The following is a 20,250-nucleotide window of genomic DNA, read 5'->3' as shown; positions in this document are numbered from 1 at the left end:
CCCAGATGGCCACAACAGCCAGAACTGGGCCAGGCCAAAGCCAGGAGCCTGGAGCTTCATCCGGGTCTGCCACAGCAGTGGCAGGGGCCCAGGCTTTTGGGCCATCTTCTGCTGCTCTCCCAGGTGCATCCGCAGGGAGCTGGATGGAGAGTGGAGCAGCCAGGATCGGACCCTGCGCTCACAGGGGATGCCGTGGTCACAGGCAGGTCCCTTAACCTGCTGCACCACAAGGCCAGCCCCTCTTGCTCTTACTTCTCCTTGGTGTCTAGAAGCTCTCTTGAGATCAGCCCTTCGTCCATGATATGAGTGGCAAATATTTTCACACTGTCCTCTCGTGGTTCTTGTGAACTGTTTACTTTGACACAACATGGATCTGCGGCAGTGTGGGCAATAATCAGACAGAGCCTGCAAACCCTTCACCCAGTTTCCCCCAACAGTTAACGTCTTGCACAACTCTGGTGCAACATCACCACCAGGAACTTGACTTTGATGTAACTCACGGAGCTTATCAGATTTCACCTATACGTGTTTATTTGCCTGTGTGTGTGTGTGTGCGCACGCGTGTGATTGGTTTCTTGCGATTTTACAACATGAGTAGATTCCTGTACCCTCAGCAAAGTCAGCAAACCAAGGAGTCCACTGCAAGTGACCTCATGCTACCTTTTTATAACTCCCCCCCTCCCTCCCCTCCTCTACTCCCTCACCTGTGGTGACTATCAGCCTGGTTTTTCTATATCTTTGTAATTTTGTCATTTCAAGAACTAATATGAATAGAATCATATAGAATGTCACCTGTGGGGACTGGCTTTCTTTCACATCACGTAATTCCTTTGCAATGCATCCAAATTGTTGCAGGTGTCAGTAGCTTGTTCCTTTTTATTAATTTATTTTTTATTTGACAGGTAGAGTTACAGACAGTGAGAAAGAGAGATAGAGAGAAAGGTCTTCCTTCTGTTGGTTCATTCCCCAAATGGCCACCACAGCCAGCACTGTGTCGATCTGAAGCCAGGAGCCGCTTCCTGGTCTCCAGTGCGGGTGCAGGGGCCCAAGCACTTGGGCCATCCTCCACCACCCTCCCGGGCCACAGCAGAGAGCTGGACTGGAAGAGGAGCAACCAGGACTAGAACCCGGTGCCCATATGGGATGCCGGCGCCGCAGGTGGAGGATTAACCAAGTGAGCCACAGTGCTGGCCCCAGCTTGTTCCTTTCTATTGATGAGTAGTGTTTTGTGGTTTGGTTGTACCAGTTTGTTTAAACCATTCACCCATGAAAGGACATTTGAGGTTTTGTTTTGTTTTGTTTTGTTTTGTTTTTGACAGGCAGAGTGGACAGTGAGAGAGAGAGACAGAGAAAAAGGTCTTCCTTTTGCCGTTGGTTCACCCTGCAATGGCCGCTGTGGCCAGCGCGCTGTGCTGATCCAAAGCCAGGAGCCAGGTGCTTCTCCTGGTCTCCCATGGGGTGCAGGGCCCAAGCACTTGGGCCATCCTCCACTGCACTCCCTGGCCACAGCAGAGAGCTGGCCTGGAAGAGGGGCAACCGGGACAGAATCCGGTGCCCCGACCGGGACTAGAACCCCGTGTGCTGGCGCCGCTAGGCGGAGGATTAGCCTGTTGAGTCATGGCGCCGGCCGAGTTTTTTTTTTAAATTGTGTTTATTTTATGTATTTGAAAGACAGAAAAATGAGGAGGGGGCGGGGGCAGAGAAAGGGACCTCCCATCTGCTGGTTCACTCCCCAAATGCCCACCACAGCCTAGCTGTACCAGGCTGAAGCCAGGAGCCAGGAGCTCCACTCCGGTCTGCACATGAGTGCAGGGATCGAAGTACTTGAGGCATCACCTCTGCCTCCCAGGGAGCGGCAGCAGCAGGCTGGAGCCGGGAGCTGGAGCTGGATCTCAGATGCAGGCGCTCCAATAGGGGACATGAGGGTCGCAGCTGCTAGGGAAAACGCCTTCCGCTTAGGGCGTGTTTTACATTTCTCAAAATCCAAAAAACTACTGGCTTAATCCTGTGGGTATTTGGGGGACTGAGCCAGTGGATAAAAATGTGCTCTCTCTCTTTCTCCCTCTCAAATAAAGAAAAATTTTAAAAATTCAGTATATCCTAGATCTATTTAATATAAGTACTTTGTGAGGTCTACAGTTTGTGAATACTACTGTTACAGAAAGCCGGGGTGAGAACATGTCCTTTGTTCAAACAGGCATCAGAGACAGTGGAGGATCCAAGCAGTTTACTTTTTATTTATTTTTTATTTTTTTGACAGGCAGAATTAGACAGTGAGAGAGAGAGAGACAGAGAGAAAGGTCTTCCTTTCCGTTGGTTCACCCCACAAATGGCCGCTATGGCTGGTGCACTGCACCGATCCGAAGCCAGGAGCCAGGTGCTTCCCCTGGTCTCCCATGGGGTGCAGGGCCCAAGTACTTGGGCCATCCTCCACTGCACTCCCGGGCCACAGCAGAGAGCAGGACTGGAAGAGGAGCAACCGGGACAGAATCCGGCGCCCCGACCGGGATTAGAATCAGGAGTGCCGGCGCTGTAGGCAGAGGATTAGCCAAGTGAGCCGCGGCGCTGGCCATCAAGAAGCTTATTAACACCAGTGGGCCCAGCTGGAATCATTTCCTGAGAACGGAGCCTCAAACTCATTTCTTACAATATTTGTAGGTTCATCAGCACCGTATCTTAGCTGTTCCAGCATTGGTGGGTTTAAATTGCAGCCTATGTGACTTAGGACCACACTTCCAATGGTCGGTGGATCTGGTATGTTTTTTTTTTTTTTTTTTTTTTTGACAGGCAGAGTGGACAGTGAGAGAGAGAGAAAGGTCTTCCTTTGCCGTTGGTTCACCCCCCAATGGCCGCCGCGGCTGGCGCGCTGCGGCCGGCGCACCGCGCTGATCCAATGGCAGAAGCCAGGAGCCAGGAGCCAGGAGCCAGGTGCTTTCCTGGTCTCCCATGGGGTGCAGGGCCCAAGTACTTGGGCCATCCTCCACTGCACTCCCTGGCCACAGCAGAGAGCTGGCCTGGAAGAGGGGCAACTGGGACAGAATCCGGCGCCCCAACCGGGACTAGAACCCGGTGTGCCGGCGCCGCTAGGCGGAGGATTAGCCTAGTGAGCCGCGGCGCTGGCAGATCTGGTATGTTTGTAGAAGAGATACCAGGGGCTGATTTATTAGGACTGATGTGTGACTGGAGTTTACAGAGGCAGCACTCAGGACGTCTTCCCTCCCTAGACAAGATAACAGAGGGCAGCTGTTTCACTGGTTAATGAGAGCAGCCACTTTTCAAGGTTTGTGTTGTTGGTGGTGGGGTCCGGCCGTATTTCCTCTACACTACCTTATCCCACCCTGCAGCCAACTTTTAATCTCAGCAAGGTCATTCACAGAGCAAAAATATTCAATTTTTTAAGATGTATTTATTTTATTTGAAAAGAAGAATGATATATAGAGGGGGAGAGAGCGTACGTGAGCCATCCTCCACCTGCTAGCTCACTCCTCAAATGGCCACAATGGCCGGGCAGGTCCAGGCTGAAGTCAGGAGCCCAGACCTCTCTCCGGGGCTCCCACGTGGATGCAGGGGCCCAAGCACTTAGGCCATGCTCCGCTGCTTCCCTGGCACATAGCAGGGAGCTGGGTCAGAAGTGGAGCTGCTATAACTCGAACCAGCGCCCATGTGGGACGGCAGCATTGTAGGCAACGGCTTATCTCACTGTGCCACAGCGCTGGCCCCCAGTGTTTTAATTTCGATAAAGTCCAGTTTGTCAGTTTTTCCTTTTATGGGTTGCACCTTCAGCGTCAGGTCTGAGAACTCTCCCCTGAGTGTCGGGTCCTGAAGATTTCCTCCTAGGTTTTTTTGTCTAAGTTTTACAATGTACATGTAGGTCTGACTCATTGTGAGTTAACTTTCACAGAAGGTGTGAGGTCAGGGGGAGGTTCATTTTCTCTGCTTTTTGCTCATGGATGGCCAGCTCGTCCAGCACCAGCAGCTGGCCAAGTGCTATTTCTGGGTTCTCTAATCTGTTCATGTGGACTCAATTATGGTAATAAGCCTTGACACTGGGCAGTGGGGTTCCTCCCTCCTCATTCTTCAGTTTCCAAAGCTGTTTTAGCTGTTAATTGCTGGGTTTTCCCCCTTCTTTCTTTTTTACGTGCAAATCTATTTTTAGGCACTTTTATGAGATCAGAGCGATCATGTAGGTGTAATTTGGAGCTGTCCTCTTTCCAGGGTGTCCTGTAGCACCCAGGCTCCTCCCCTCAGCTCCGGGCTGTGCTCCCTGCCTCCCTGCTGGCCTCATGCCTTCTCTGTCACTTGGACTGAACCAGGCTGGTTTCACTTGGTGGCTTCTGCCCCCTGGGCCTTTGCTGATTCTGCTGTTCTGAAAGCTGCTTCCCCACATTCTTTACTCTAGCCCTGCTCTCCCTCCCCCTCTACCTCTAGGAGGTGTCCCCTGAGGCCCCGCCCCCTGCCCTCCGGGCTTTCCACACTGCAGAAGCCGAGGCTGAGCTGGGCACAGTCGGTGCTCAGTGACTGGCATAGGGAGCACGACTCAGTGGGCGTTTCTCACTCAGCCCCGCCCTCCCGCTGTCCTGGGGTTCAGGGCTCAGAGTTCCTCCCTTGGCCCCTGCCTCTCGCTCTGAGGCTGTGCCCACCTCCCCAAGAGGACTTTAAAGAGACAAGGGCCAAGGGCAGGGTTTTGGTGCATGCAGTATTTTAGAGACCGTTTGGAGGGGCCATCATTGTGTCTGCAATGCTGGCTTCCCGAATGGGCGCCGGTTCAAGTCCCAGCTGGTCCCTGTTCATGCTCTTGGGAGAGCAGTGGAAGATGGCCTAAGTGTTTGGGCCCCTGCCACCCAAGTGGGAGACCTGTATGAAGCTCCTGGCTCCTGGTTTCAGCCAGGTCCAGCCCTGGCCATTGCAGCCAATCTAGGGAGTGAACTAGTGGGTGGGAGCTCTCTCTCTCTCTTTTAAAAGATTTATTTATTTATTTGCAAGTCAGAGTTACACAGAGAGAGGAGAGGCAGAGAGAGAAAGAGAGAGAGGTCTTCCATCTGCTGGTTCACTCCCCAATTGGCCACAACAGCCAGAGCTGCACCTATCCGAAGCCAGGAGCCAGGAGCTCCTTCTGGGTCTCCCACACGGGTGCAGGGGCCCAAGGACTTGGGCTATCTTCTACTGCTTTCCTAGGGTATAGCAGAGAGCTGGATCAGAAGTGGAGCAGATGGGACTAGAACCGGCGCCCACGTGGGATGTCAGTGCTTCAGGCCAGGGCGTTAACCCGCTGCGCCACAGTGCCAGCCTCTCTCTCTCTCTCTCTCTGTAACTGCCTTTCAAATAAATAAATATTAAAAAAGAAAGACTGACAATCATTTTTTCTTTTTTCTTTTTTTTTTTTTTTTTTGACAGGCAGAGTGGACAGTGAGAGAGAGAGACAGAGAGAGAGAAAGGTCTTCCTTTGCCGTTGGATCACCCTCCAATGGCCACCGCTGCAGCCGGCGCACCGCGCTGATCCGATGGCAGGAGCCAGGATCCAGGTGCTTTTCCTGGTCTCCCATGGGGTGCAGGGCCCAAGCACCTGGGCCATCCTCCACTGCACTCCCTGGCCATAGCAGAGAGCTGGCCTGGAAGAGGGGCAACCGGGACAGAATCCGGCGCCCCAACCGGGACTAGAACCCGGTGTGCCGGCGCCGCAAGGTGGAGGATTAGCCTATTGAGCCACGGCGCCGGCGACAATCATTTTTTAAAAAGTGAAGGAAGAAACCATTTGGGACACGTGGATCCCATATCAGACTGCCTGGTTGTGAGTCCTGGCTTGGCTTTCAATTTTGCCTTCCTGCTAATGCACCATGAGAGGCAGGAGCTGCTGGCTCAAGTACTTAGGCCCCTGCCACCCAGAGGGGAGACCCACAAGGAGTTCCTGGTTCCTGGCTTCAGGCTGGCCCAGCCCTGGCTGTTCCCGGCATTTGGGGAGTGAACCAGTGGATGGGAGATCTCTCTGTCTCTCTATCTTTCAAAACAACATCAACAACAAAAGAGAACAACAGCAGCAAATCCCCCCCCCCCCCATACACACACACACACACCACCACCACCACCACCACCACCACCACCACCAAAGAGCCAGTGAGAAACACAGCGCTGGAGGCTGAGAGGAAAAGCCAGAGGGGAAGGAAAGCTGTACCCACTTCAACTGCCCCCCAGAGGTGGGGCTCGAGAGGGGAGAAGCCCAGGTGCAAGGTAGGCAGAGGGGATGAAAGGAGGAGCCTCCCCCCCTAAATAGAGTTCTTCTCCCCCGAGGGCCCTGCTGGGGACTCTGTACCTCGGCTGCAGCTGTGACCTCACCTGTGTGCCCCTGTCCCGAGGACAGGCTGCCACCAGCACTGACAGGTGCCTGTGTGTCCTGTCAGCACCACCTCCCCATCTCCCCTCAGGACCCCGTGGGACGTGCCGCCACCCCGGAGCCAATCAGAGGGAAGGCGGGGACCTCCCACTCCAAATACACTCTTTGAGGGGCTGAGTTGGGGTGGGGAACAGGGGTCAGGACCATTCAAGGAGCCCAGTTCCCGTCTCTCCTTCGTGAATTCTCTGGGAGAATGTGATGCCCAATGTGGGAGGGGGCTTCAAAACCCTCTCCTGCAGCCCCTGGGGGCTTTAGCGCGCTCAGGTGGCTTCCGGAGAGAAGCGAGGCCCCAGGCAGCTGATCGTGAGCAGTCACAGGAGCCAGACTTCAGGAGGGGAAAGCCCAGCGTGCAAAGCCTGTGCCCTTCCTGGCCGGGCGAGCCCGAGCCCGTGAAAGAAGCTGTCGGAATCACCTTTCCTTTTGTGGACATCATGCTGAGCCTTCGCTCCACGCCCTTGTAGGGACGCCAACTGCCTTGCACAGGCGCTGGCACCCAGTGAGTTGGCCCCCCAGTGGCTGGATCTTCCCTTCCGTGAACCGTTACAGAAGTGGTTCTTGGGACCAGCGTTATGGTGCAGTGGGTAAAGCCACTGCCTGCGATGGGTGCCAGTTCGAGTCCCGGCTGCTCCACTTCTGTTCCAGCTCCCTGTTGATGTGCCTGGGAAGGCAGCAGAAGATGGCCCCAGCGTCTAGGCCTCTGCCACTCACACAGGAGCCCCAGTTGGGGTTCTATGCTCCATGGTTTGGCCTGGTCCAGCCCTGAGGCCATTTAGGGAGTGAACCAGCAGATACAAGCCGGCTCTCTCCCATCTCCTTCTCTTTCTCTTTAACTGTGCCTTGCAACTAAACAAAATAAATCTTCTGTTTTTTTCTTTTTTAAAAACAAGTGGTTCTGAGTGTACTTCCGGACTGCTGGGCCATTAGCATCCAGAGGCCCCGAGCCCAGAAGCGGTGTACACGTCAGCCTCCAGACCTACTGCGTCAGATGCTCTGGGCGTGGGGCCCAGCGCTCTGTCTGCACAGGCCCTCTGAGGCTGGAGAATGTTGCTGGTCAGGAGTTTACAGCCCCGGGACACCCCACAATCATGCGGAGTGGGTTGAAAATACAGGTACCCAGGCCGCAAACTCAGAGGTTGAGGCGGGGCCTGGGAATCTATAGTTGAACCTGAAATGAGTTTGACAGGTGCGGGCCCCCCAAGGTTGCATTGGGGAAAGGATGGGGACACTCTGTCACTGAGGGTGTGGGCGCTGCTTACTGTGGTCGCCCTAGGCCACTGGTTGGGAAGTCGCTTGGTGGCAGGGGAGGCGCAAGACGGGCAGAGGCCACATCTGGGGACAGGGAGGTGACCCTGTGTGTGCTCCCTGAGGCTACTGACCGTCTGGCAGCTCGTGGTCACAGCTCCAGAAGTATTTGCTGAGGTGTGGGAGCCTCTGCCCTGACCCTTAACGCTTAGGGTCTTCTGGGCACGAAATGGGCTATGGGCAGCACTGATCCCGGGGCAGCTCATTTCTAGTGAAAACTATGGCTCAGCAGGCTGGGGGGACCCTGTCCGCTGGGCAGAACAGCCGGCCTCTCCCTCTTCTCCTCCCGCTCGCTCTTCTGTTCCTGTTGCCTCTCGTCCCACAGCATCGCAGCCTAGCTGAGCTTTGCATGCCTCAGTTCATGGAGTCCCAAGGGCAGGCCCTCAAGGGTGTGTTTCCTGCACCCATTTTCCACATGGGTAGGTTGTGGCTTTGAGAGGTTCAGTAACGCCTCCAAGGCCCCAGTTAGTGGTATCAGCCAAGCCCTTGGCCTGTTTTCCCATCTCTGATTGGCTATAGGTCCCTTCCTCATTCTCCCACACACACCCTGCAGGCCCTACCATATCCTTCAAGGCTTCCCTGAACCATGGTGTAGGTTGCACACTGCACAACCCCATAGCCAGCAGAGATGCATAGAACCACACTGGGGCAATTTTCCATCAGACGGCAGAGAAGGACTTTTTCTATGTTGTTCAAAGCAGCCTTCTAGGCTGCTCCACACGCATCTCCCTGGCAGTCTGGTGTCCCGATTCTGCGCTGCACCTGGCTGTCTTCCAGGATCAAGGAAGTCTTGGCAAATCCTGGCCCAAGGAGTTTGATGTCCCCGATGCGGTGACGGCGCCCTGTGACACCTGGTGACACTGCTTTCCAGGGGGACGTGTGCCTGTCAGCAAGTACATGCTTGTGTGTGTGTGTGTGTGTGCGCAGGCATCCATGTGCACCCCATCTCCATCACCACCCTGTGCAGATGAGAGTGTCCTGTAGACAAGGTGAGAGTTTGTGGGCAGGTTTCTGGGGCGCATGGGCCGAGTGGAGAGACCGTCGGAGGCAGAGCACACAGGACAGCTCCTGGCCCACGGCATGCTGCTACTCCTCCCAGCAAATGCAGCCAGGGCTGCGGGGTGGGGGTGGGGGTGGGGGTGGCGGCTTCTCCAGTCCCAGAAGCCCACTGGGCACCCTGCGGCTGTGTGTAGAGGAGGGGCCTGGTCTGGGCACCAGGCTCGTTGTGCCGATGGCTCCAGTGCCAACTGGGGCAGAGGTGATGTTGCGGGTGGGCAGGTGGGAGCTGGCCTGTGATCAGAAGAGGAGGAGGGTGTGGAGAGCCAGTCTCCTGGAGTCAGATTCCTCCTCCTGCAGTGGGGGAGGGGAGGGCCACCAAAGCTGCAGGCTGGGACCCCTGTCTGAGGGTGGAGAAGAGGAGAAACTGACGCTCCTGGGGTGCCCTGGTCTTTGTGCTGGGTGTCTCAGGCCATCTCCAGGCCGTGGCAGGGCTGTCTGGGGTGGCGAGGGGCCCTCAGCATCCCCTCTGTCTGCATGTGAGCCTCTCCCCTGTCTTACCTGTGTCCCTCTCTCACGGGGTGACTCCCAAAGCACAGAACTGGCTCCTGGTGGGGGGTGGGACCTGCCGCACCCTGTAGCTCTCACTGCCCCTCCCCCGCAGCTCGCATTTACTCTTCGGTCAAGGAGGGGCCTCCAATCTGCCCACCGCTCCTGCTGCCTGTGCTGCACGCTGGACTCAGGTGGCGCTGCTGTGCTTGGGAGAGACGTAGGCAAGGGCGGGAACAGAAAGCTGCCTAGATCAGCGTGGGGGTGGGCAATGCTGGTGTCCTGGGGAAAAGTAGGAGGGAGGAAGGGGCAGGCTGGGGGTGGAGGCAAGGAAGTGCAGGCTCTGACTCCGGCCCCGGGCCCACCCAGGGGTCTGTGGGATGCAAGTGCCTCCTACTCCTGCCCCGGGAGCACACTTGGATCTGGGCCTGCAGGTGTAGTCTCTGCCAACATGCAGCGTGGTGTTTTCAGGCCCAGCTCATTCCTGGAGCAGCCAAGGCCTGTGGTGGGGAAGCGTCCTTGCCAGGTTCACGTCCCGCCAGGTGGCCCAGTTCCCACCTGAGGCCACCGTACCCCTCCAGCCCAGAACCAGCTCTGCCTCAGCCCCTCGGCCAGCTGTTTGTTTCCAGGGTAGCAAGCCCCTTCCCCCTGCCCCCAGCCTCGGATGCCAACAGAAAAGGTAAGGCTGGTGTTTGGTTTTCTCGGGTTGAAGGGCTGGCCAGGTGTGTGTGTGTGGCGGGGGAGTGACCTGTGGGGAGAAGACAGAGCGATGCTGCTGTCAGCCTGGGGGTCTGTCCTGAAACTCAGTGCCTCCAGCCTCAGTTTCTTGGTTGCCCTGGCAACCCGGCCACCTGACCCTTGCCGATCATGTTAGTGACCAGCTGTAAGGCCAACCTCCCCACCCCACACCTTATGCTATTCGCGGCCACTGAATGGGCGTGGCCGGATACAGACCCTCCCCATCAACTTCAGGAAGTGCTGACAAGGACCCCATCCCACTCACCCCCCAGAGTCCCCAGCGGCAGTCCCCAGGGAGAGGGGAGTGTTGCCAACGTGAGGGCGCTGGGGGGGATCCTGGGGAGTGGGGCTGTCTGAACCGGAGGCGCAGTCTGGACCTTCTCCCAGCTGCGTCTGTTTCCTGTGGCTGCTGTGACCACGCTGATCCCCGCCTCCTGGGGTCTGCTGTGGGGACGCTGTGGGGTCAGGCAGGAGAGTCAGGGTGAGTCCAGGCCCCCACCGCAGGGGTTGGGTCCACAGGAAGACAGGGCGGGCGGGCAGTTGCCTTGGTGGGTGGAGCTGCCAAATCTGCCCTGCTCAGACCCCGACTGGCCTGGCCCGGGGATGAGGGAGGGTGTGCAGGCTCCTTGCCTGTGAGGAATGAGCTGTTCACCCTCCCACTTCCTTCCAGGGCTTCTCCATGAAGCCTTCCCACTCTCCAAGCGGAGATGCCCATCTCTCCAAGCCGGGTCCTGCATTTCATCTGCAGACGGGCGCAGGGTTTTGTGTCATCTTTCAGAGCTGGGCGTCTGAGCTCATGCCGAGCACTGGGGCCCAAGCTGGCCTCTCTCAGAGCCTCCCACCCCTCCCAAGCCAAGGCCTGCGCAAGCAGGGGCAAGCCATGGGCCTTCTGCTCCAGGGGGCGCTGCAATTCCTGAGAATTGGGGTCACCTGTCCTCCCTCAGCTGTGTTCTCCACCATGCAGAGCCGGGCCTGGGGCAGGTGCGGGAGTGGCCTGGAGGGGGTGCAGCGGGGGAGAACTGAGCCCCCTGTCGGACAGACCGGGGAGCCTCGTATCATCTGGCATCCCTGAGGTCCCCTGCCCATCTGGAGCAGAAATGAAGCAAACGGGACCTGGACAGGGTGTTCCTGAGGACTCGAGGGAGGAGAGAGGAGGCTGAGGTCAAGGCAGGGAGGAAGGGAACAGAGGTAACACTTCACCCTCTGCATCAGCTCCCGAGGAACTAGGCCTTGACTTTCTGAGGGCCTCAAGCGAGCCGTGGCAACCACAGGAGCCCATCTTTTAGTGTTTGCAGACGAGGTGGGAAGGCTCCTCAAGGAAAGATCTTCAGGTCCCTGGTTGGCAGGTGCAGGAGCTGCTGTTGCCACAGCCCCCTCCTACCCTGGGCTATGCCCAGCTGTGCCATCATGCAGGCACCTCTGTTTCCTGCAGGCCAGCAATCCAGGAGCCAGGAGCTGGAGCAGGAGAGAAGGCAGGTGGAGGGGGTACACCTGGGCTCCCCAAGGAGCACCTCCTTTTGTTACATAAATTTAATCAAGTAGTTATCTAGTTTCATCCTTTGCCTTGGTAGCCAGGCAGCTCAATACTGAAGTCTGGGTCAGATGGCAATAACTACCATATGAGCGCCAGTTCAAGTCCCAGCTGCTCCACTTCTGGTCTAACTCCTTGCTAATGGCCTGGGAAAGCAGTGGAAGATGGCCCAAGTGCTTGGGCTCCTGCTACCATTGTGGGAGACCAGGATGGAGTTCCTGGCTCCTGACTTCGGCTTGGTCCAGCCCTGGCAGTTGTGGTCATTTGGAAAGTGAGACAGAAGATGGAAGACTTTTCTCTCCCTCTAACTCTCTTTCAAATAAATATAAATCTTAAAAAAGAAATAGAAAACAAAACAAAAAGGCATAATTTGCAATTGACACAAGAAGGATGTGTGTAGCTCATTCATTGATCCAACTCCTACTGCTGAATAGCAACCTACCCCAAATCTAGTTTATTTATTTTTTTTAGTTTTGCGTGAAACAAGACTCTTTGTATGTTCTCAGATGCTCTGGGTCAGAAAATCAGAAGGGGAACAGTGGGAGGGTCTGTGTCTGCCCCACAATGGCTGGGATCTCAGCGAGGATGACGGGAAAGACCCGAGAAGTGGGAAGGGAGACCTCCGCATGCGACTCGGCCACCTTTACAACATGGCGGCCCCTGGTTGGACTTTGTGCACAGCACCAAGGAGCTCCAAGCTGAGGGCTCCAGCCCACCGTGGGAAGGTTGCATTCTACGAGCCAATTTAGAAGTTACTTCTGCTCTGTGCTAAGAGTTGCCAGGGAGTCACAAGCTTGCTCAGAATTCAAGGGGATGGGACATTGGTCTCACATCTCAGTGTGAGCAGTGGGAAGAGATCTGGGGCCAGGAGATCAATCAGATCTCAAACTGTCAGAATCAGGGGCAGTGCTTTCAATCCGGAGTGCACGTTTCTCTTACGTGATGGAAATGTATTTTCCTTCTCTGTGCCAGGGCCTGGGCCGGGCTTTGAGGAACACAGTCTCCTTTTAGCCTGAGCATAAATGGTAGGGGGTGTGCAGGGAGAGAAGATGTGAACCACACACAGGCAGGCATCCGGGTTCAGGCCCAGGCTTTGCATCTACCGTGATGACCCTGTGTCTTAGATTTCTCCTAAGCGCCCTCTGCCTTTAGCGCCTGTGTTCTAGGAGAGCCTGGGGGAGACAGGGACCAAGGCACATCCCGAGATACAGAAGAGTTAGGAGGCTGGCACAGGTTCCGGGCAGTGGAGGGAGCTGATCTCCCACAGGTGGGGGTGGCTGTCAGTCTTGGCCCAGCTGGGGGGTCACTTCTTCTGCCTGCTGGAAAACCCCAGCTCTGTGAAACTGCCACCCCTCTCCCCCAGAACTGGAACTTACTGCACAAACCCAACATGGCTGCTGATTGCATTGATCCCTGTGGTGACCTAGAGCAAATTCTAATGACATTATAATAACGTTACCATGGCTGACACCTGACACCATGATACATCCGAGATTTCTGAGAAACAGGGCAAGGAAACAGGTGTCGCTCAGATCCCACCCCAAACTCCACCTTCTATGAATATTCAATTACCCCCTTCCCCAGACACCACCCCATATGCCTTCAGCTCACATGAAGGTGTGACCCCTAGCCTAGCTGCCAGCTCACTCGGCTCACTCTTGGGCGTGCCCACGCGCTCTCTAGAGTGTGCACTGTTGCTTTACGTGCACATAAATCTTATTCCTGGGCTACACCTCCACCTATGTCTCATTCTCAAATTCTTTCTTGTGTCAGACGAGAACCTGATGTCATCATCGGAGGACTTCTTGACTCAGCAGCCCCACAACAATTGTCGAGGATTTGGGGCCAGGAAGCTCTTTTGTCTTGCCTCTCTTTTACTTCATGTGTGTGTGTACACGTGGTGGGGGGCGGTTAGGGGGGCACAGTTCCTGCACTATATGTCACAGTTTCTCTCTTAATTCACTGTTCTAGAAGCCCCCTACCCACTCCTGACCCCTGGGTTGCTCCCCGCCCCCAGTTCCTACTTCTACAGCCCCAGTCAGGGCTTGGTTTGTGTGGCATATGCAGAGGGTGCAGGAACACAGCACCTTGAGGAGACCCTACAGCTGGGGAGCAGTTCATCACCCATTGGTAACTTTTTATTTTTAAAAAATATTTACTTATGGGTCCGGTGCCGTGGCTCATTTGGTTAATCCTCTGCCTGTGGCGCCAGCATCTCATATGGGCACCGGGTTCTAGTCCCGGTTGCTCCTTTTCCAGTCCAGCTCTCTGCTGTGGCCCGGGAGGGCAGTGGAGGATGGCCCAAGTGCTTGGGCTCCTGCACCCGCAAGGGAGACCAGGAAGAAGCACCTGGCTCCTGGCTTCGGATCGGCACAGCACCGGCCGTAGCGGCCATTTGGGGAGTGAACCAATGGAAGGAAGACCTTTCTTTCTCTCTCTCTCTCTCTCTCACTGTCTATAATTCTACCTGTCAAATAAATTAAAAAAAATTTAAAAATTTATTTATTTGAAAGTTGGCATTAGAGAGAGAGGGGAGAGAGAATCTTCCACCCGCTGGTTCACTCTCCCAATGGCTGCAACAGCCAGGGCAGCCCAGTCGAAGCCAGGAACCAGGGGTCAGGAGCGTCTCCCAGGTCTCCCACGTGGGTGACAGGGCCCAGAGACTTGGGCCGTCTTCCTGGCCTTTCAGCTTGGTTCCCTAGAGCAGTGCAGGTAGCACTGAGATGTCTCATTTCCTGCCTCTGTGCCCACCCAGCCTCACATCCTTACTGCTTCTTTAAAGTCACTGCTGAACTTTCTGCTTCCTGGAGGCCCACAGCCTGTGCGGGGCACACATGGCCTGAGGCCAGGGAGGGACCAGGTTTTAAGGCTGAGCTCACTGCGAGGGTTCCTGTAGGACCCAAGTCAGCACAGGCAAGGTCAGGAGGGCAGGTGTGAGTTCCTGCTCCAACACTTCCTGTTTGCCGAAGCTGCCTCAGTCTCCTTTAAAACAACAACAAGAAATTCAGTCATAGAAATATTCAAAAATATATACACAAAAGTAACACCCCATGTGCCCACCAGCCAGCTTCAATAATCATCAGCATTTGTCTAATCTTTTCTTCACCTATGCACACTCAAATACTCTTCCTAACCCCAACATTATTTTTATGTGAAAATTTTTATTGAGATAATTAATTGTACATCACATGCAGTTAAAAGAAAAAGAAGAGTAATACCTCTTCCTTTCTCCAGTTTTCCAAATAATAACATTTTGCAAAACTACTATGCTGGCCGGCGGCGCGGCTCACTAGGCTAATCCTCCGCCTTTCGGCGCCGGCACACCAGGTTCTAGTCCCGGTTGGGGCGCCGGATTCTGTCCCGGTTGCCCCTCTTCCAGGCCAGCTCTCTGCTGTGACCAGGGAGTGCAGTGGAGGATGGCCCAAGTGCTTGGGCCCTACACCCTGCCATCAGATCAGCATGGTGCGCCGGCTGCAGCGCGCTGGCCACGGTGGCCATCAGAGGGTGAACCAATGGCAAAGGAAGACCTTTCTCTCTGTCTCTCTCTCTCACTGTCCACTCTGCCTGTCAAAAAAAAACAACAACAACAACAAAAAAAAAACTCTACTATGCTATCACAGCTGTCAGCCACACAATAGATAGACCAATAATATTTGCATTTCAGTTTTGACTCCTGTGTGTATGTTCGTGTTTTTATCAGCACAGTAAATGACCATCTCGACACCTAAGGGTCCCTGATGTCGCTCCTCTCTGACCACACCTAACTTCCTTTCCATCAGCTCTGCACTTAAGTCCTACCTACCATCTGGCAACCACTCAATCTGCCTTCTTTCTAAACTTCCGTCATTTCTAAAAGGCTGTCTAGGGGGCTGGTGCTGTGGCACAGTAGGCTAAGTAAGCCTCCACCTGCAGTGCCAGCATCCCAGAGGGGTACCAGTTCCCGTTCTGGCTGCTCCTCTTCCAGTCCAGCTCTCTGCTGTGGCCTGGGAAAGCAGTGGAAGATGGCCCAAGTGCTTGGGCCCCTGCACCCACGTGGGAGACCCAGAAGCTCCTGGCTCCTGATCGGCCCAGCTCCGGCTGTTGCAGCCATTTGGAGAGTGAACCAGCAGATGGAAGACCTTTCTTTCTCTCCTCTCTCTGTAACTATTTCTCAATAAATACTTTTTAAAGGGTTGTCTAAATGGAATCATACAGTGTGTAACCTTCGGGATTGGTTATTCTCACTCAGCATTAATCACTTGTTCACTCATCTAAGTTGTTGTATCAGTCATCTGTTCCTTTTTATTGCTGAGTATTAGTCTACGGTACAGAACATGCGTGGTTTAGCCATTTTCCCACTGAGGGACATTCAGGTGGTTTCCAGGTTTTGTTTTTATGAATAAAGTTGCTATGAGTATTTGTGTGCAGGTATTTAAGTGCTCAGAGGTATGGAATTTAGGGACAACATTTTGGGTGCCAAGAGTACTCACCAAATCTCACTGTTTCAAAGGGCTTTTCAGGGGACAGAATTATAATATGGGTAGTTTTTTCTTTTTCTTTTCTTTCTTTCTTTCTTTTTTTTTTTTTTTTTGACAGGCAGAGTGGACAGTGAGAGAGAGAGAGAGGTCTTCCTTTGCCGTTGGTTCACCCTCCAATGGCTGCCGCAGCCAGCGCGCTGTGGCCAACACACCGCGCTGATCCAAAGCCAGGAGCCAGGTGCTTATCCTGGTCTCCCATGGGGTGCAGGGCCCAAGCACCTGGGCCATCCTCCACTGCACTCCCGGGCCACAGCAGAGAGCTGGCCTGGAAGAGGGGCAACCGGGACAGAATCCGGCGCCCTAACCGGGACTAGAACCTGGTGTGCCGGTGCCGCAAGGCGGAGGATTAGCCTAGTGAGCCGCGGCGCCGGCCAATATAGGTAGTTTTAACTTAAGGCAAAACACACCATGAATTCATCTAGATTTCTATCCAAATGTAAGACTACAGAGATTTTACATATTAACTTTACATCTCCATCTCCTTTACCAAAATAACATCAACACTATCTTTTTTTTTTTTTTTAATTTGTTCATTTCAAAGACAGAGTTACAGAGAGGGAGAGGCAGAGGCAGAGAGAGGTCTTCCATCCGCTGGTTCACTCCCCAAATGGCCGCAACAGTTGGAGGTGAGCTGATCTGAAGCCAGGAGCCAGAAGCTTCTTCTGGGACTTCCTCATGGGTGCAGGGGCCCAAGGACTTGGGCCATCTTCTACTGCTTTCCTAGGCCATAGCAGAGAGCTGGATCAGAAGTGGGGTAGCTGGGACTTGAACCGGCACCCATATAGGATGTTGGCACTGCAGGTGGCGGATTTACCTGCTATGCCACAGTGCTGGCCCCTAAAAATTAGTTTTAGTTTCAGAAGAGTTCTCTTCTGTGTAATTATACCATCAACTGTGTAGTTATACCATCAACTAGATACACTTTTAGGTTAGTTTCACTCTGGTTTCTAGAGAATTTCAGAATTTTTATCATTTACAATCATATAAAATACATACATTTCCAAAGCCAAATATCCAAAATATAATGAGACATCTAGCCTCTCCTCTCTTCGTTCTTTCCTCATAAAAGTCATCATTAAAACGTAGACATATTTCGTTTAAAAAAATAAGTATATTTGTTTATCCACCCCCTTTTACGATTGAATAGGGGAGATAATGGACATATTTAAAAGTCTGAGAGGCACAGGGACAGAGAGCTGCCTTGTGCCAGTCCACTCCTCAAACGTCCACAGCGGCCAGGACTGGGCCTGGCCACGGTGGGCTCAGGGGACCCCATCCTGCTCACCCCGGGGGTGGCAGGGGCCCAGCAACTTGAGCCATCACCAGCAGCCTCTCAAAGGCGCACCTCTGCGGGAAGCTGGAATCCGAGCAGGGATCAGGGCATCCCGTCCCAGCGTCTTAAACAGCCCCCCGACATTTTCATATTCCTTATTTTTAGAGGCTTTTAGAAATTGAGGTCCTCCTTTATTTAAAACACACAAAAAACTGCACTCAGCGAAGAGATTTGTTTTATTTATTTATTTATTTATTTGGACAGGCAGAGTGGACAGTGAGAGAGAGAGAGACAGAGAGAAAGGTCTTCCTTTTTGCCGTTGGTTCACCCTCCAATGGCCGCCGCGGCCGGCGCGCTGCGGCCGGCGCACCGCGCTGATCCGATGGCAGGAGCCAGGAGCCAGGTGCTTTTCCTGGTCTCCCATGGGGTGCAGGGCCCAAGCACCTGGGCCATCCTCCACTGCACTCCCTGGCCACAGCAGAGGGCTGGCCTGGAAGAGGGGCAACCGGGACAGAATCCGGCGCCCCAACCGGGACTAGAACCCGGTGTGCCGGCGCCGCTAGGCGGAGGATTAGCCTAGTGAGCCGCGGCGCCGGCCAAGATTTGTTTTTAAAATAGATGAACACTTTAGGGAATTCTCGAAGGAGAAAAAAAAAAAAAAAAATCCCGGGAGAGCGCCCGGGGCTGGCGGCAGCGAGCCCCGCCCCGCGCGTACAGGGAAGCTCCGGTCCCAAACCAGAGGCCACGGGACACCGGGAGATGCCGTGGGGCGGTCGAGAAGCGGAAGCACTAGATCGTTAGGTTAAAGCTGCCCCACGTGGATCCCCAACAGGGAGGGCTGACACACTCGGCCCTCCTCAGAAGCCGGGAGAAGGGAGCAACCGGCAAAGAACGCCGCGAAGGAGAAATGGCCCAGATGAGGACCCGTAGGGCTTCTACTCGGCTCCGCTCGAAGCCCCGACTTGGCGGAAGCTGGGGGGCGGGACAACGGAAGTGACGATTGGCAGCGCCGTAGGGTGGGCGGGGCGCGCCCGCTCCGGTGGTGGAGCGCTAACGGTTTCCGGCTGCCGTGCCGGGGAGGGGAGGGGGAAGCGCAGGGGCGAGGCTGTGTGCTCGTGACCCTTGGCCCGTGCGCCCCCCTGCACCCCCGCAGTTACTCCGACATGCTGGGCTGTGGGGAGTCAGAGCTGGAGTCGGTGGAAGGGGATGAAGCCGTGGTGGCCCCAGGACTGCCCCCAGAACCCCGGGCCCCGGAGCCGCGAGCCCCACTACCGGAGCCCGGCCTGGATCTGAGCCTGAGTCCGCGTCCGGAGAGCCCCGAGCCGCGCAGCGGCAGCCCCAGACGGCCGAAGGGGCAGGCGGAGCGGCGGGGTGGGGCTCGGAGGGGGCGGCAGGTGAGCGGCGGGAGCGCCCGGCCCCCGGCCCGCCGCCGGGCCCGCGCCCACCCCTTCACGGCCCCGCTCTCCGCTTCCAGGTCCGGTTCCGCCTGGCGCCGCCCTCCCCGGCCCGGCCCGAGGCGCCGCGGGAGCTCGAGCACCCCGCGCTGCACAGCAGCCTGGCCCTGGGCCTCGAGCTGCGGGCCGCGCGCGCTGCGGCGGGGGCTCAGTTCGACGCCGCGAAGGCCGTGGAGGAACAGCTGAGGAAGTCGTTCCGGCTCCGCTGCGGTGTGGAGGACAGCGTGAGCGAGGGTGAGGGGCGCAGGCGGCCGGCCGGGGCCGGGGCCGGGAGCAGGCGGCCCGCGCTCCGCTTACCGTCGGCCCTCCTGCGCACCCAGGCTTGAACGTGCCGCGCTCCAGGCGGCTCTTCCGGGACCTGGTGAGCCTGCAGGTGCCGGAGGAGCAGGTTCTGAACGCCGCCCTCAGGGAGAAGCTGGCGCTCCTGCCGCCCCAGGCTCGAGTGCCGCCCCCAAAGGTGGGCTTTCCCCCCAGTGCCCTCCCCCCCACCGCGGCAAATCCCCCCGGCCCCTCCTCCCCGAGTGTGAGCCTGCCTCGGACCCCAACTTCCAACAGGAGCCTCCGGGGCCAGGGCCAGACATGACCATTTTGTGCGACCCAGAGACGCTGGTCTACGAAGCTCCACACCTGCCCCTGGACGGGCTGCCCCCGCTCCGCCTTCAGCCCCGGCGCCGCCCTCCGGAAGACACCTTCCTCATGCATCGGACGCTCAGGCGATGGGAGGCTTAGTCCGAGGACCCGGGCTGCTGGGTCCTGTTTTTGTGTTGCTATTTTTTCAGAATAAAGTTGTTTGGCTAACAAATGGGACGCTTCAGATGGGGCCGAAGTCCCTCCAGGGCTTTGTCCACTTAGCTCCAGCTTGGAAGCTCCTGGGGAGTTTTGGGCCCTCATGTTTAGGACCTTGGTTAAGTGATGTCAAGCGAAAAACACTGCCAGTCAGGGGCCTAGATGCTGTACCTCCCCTCGCCTCACCATTATTTCAGAAATGTGGGTCCCAGCCCATTAGGCTCCCGATTATCTGCCTCAAGAGGCGTGCAGGGGGCACCAGCGCTGTGGCAATTAACGTGGTGCTGGTGTCCACATACGTGCCGGTTCGTGTCCTGGTTACTCCTCTTCCAATCCTGCTGCTAAGGCCTGGGAAAGCAGCGGAAGCGGCCCAAGTCCTTGGGCCCCTGCACCCATGTAGGAGACCCAGAAGAAGCTCCTGGCTTCAGATCAGCCCAGCTCTGCCTGTTGCCACCATCTGGGGTGTGAACCAGCAGATGGAAGACCCCTCTCCCTGCCTGTAACTCTTAAATAAATAAATCCTTGAAAGAAAAAACAGACCAAAAGGCGGCATGCAGGTAGCTACTTGCACTCACACTGAAAGCATCTCCTTGCTTGTTACCTGTAAGGGCCTTGCCCAGCTAATGTGCACCTGACCCAAGGACGTTTGGTACTGGCTGAGTCAGTGTTCGGTACTGGCTGAGTCAGTGTTCAAAGCTTGCAGTAACCTCTGACGT

General features: G+C 55.7%; 1 protein-coding gene across 2 annotated transcripts; it reads left to right on the top strand.

The window, feature by feature from the left end:
• The first annotated feature begins 17,469 nt into the window (after positions 1-17,469).
• PPP1R35 (protein phosphatase 1 regulatory subunit 35) lies at positions 17,470-20,071 on the top strand. Of its 2 annotated transcripts, XM_051847753.2 has the most exons (4): positions 18,291-18,688; positions 18,769-18,982; positions 19,069-19,205; positions 19,304-19,550. In XM_051847753.2, the coding sequence occupies exons 1-4, from the start codon at positions 18,458-18,460 to the stop codon at positions 19,475-19,477; spliced, it is 756 nt and encodes a 251-aa protein (XP_051703713.1). In that variant the 5' UTR covers positions 18,291-18,457; the 3' UTR covers positions 19,478-19,550. The 2 variants fall into 2 exon arrangements, with proteins under 2 accessions (XP_069920537.1, XP_051703713.1); XM_070064436.1 differs by lacking the exon at positions 19,069-19,205 and having other exon boundaries at positions 17,470-18,688; positions 19,304-20,071.
• The last annotated feature ends 179 nt before the right edge of the window (positions 20,072-20,250 follow it).

The sequence above is a fragment of the Oryctolagus cuniculus genome, chromosome 19 (genome assembly GCF_964237555.1).
Source record: "Oryctolagus cuniculus chromosome 19, mOryCun1.1, whole genome shotgun sequence".
In the NCBI taxonomy this organism is placed as follows: Eukaryota; Metazoa; Chordata; class Mammalia; order Lagomorpha; family Leporidae; genus Oryctolagus; species Oryctolagus cuniculus.
Note: the sequence above shows the minus strand (reverse complement) of the source record. Positions and strands in the feature narration are given on the sequence as shown.

Coding starts and splice junctions, on each gene's coding strand:
- PPP1R35 (XM_070064436.1), top strand. CDS start 18,458: ATGCTGGGCTGTGGGGAGTCAGAGCTGGAGTCGGTGGAAGGGGATGAA. Junction 18,689..18,768: donor GGGCTCGGAGGGGGCGGCAG/GTGAGCGGCGGG, acceptor CTCCGCTTCCAG/GTCCGGTTCCGCCTGGCGCC. Junction 18,983..19,303: donor GGAGGACAGCGTGAGCGAGG/GTGAGGGGCGCA, acceptor AACTTCCAACAG/GAGCCTCCGGGGCCAGGGCC.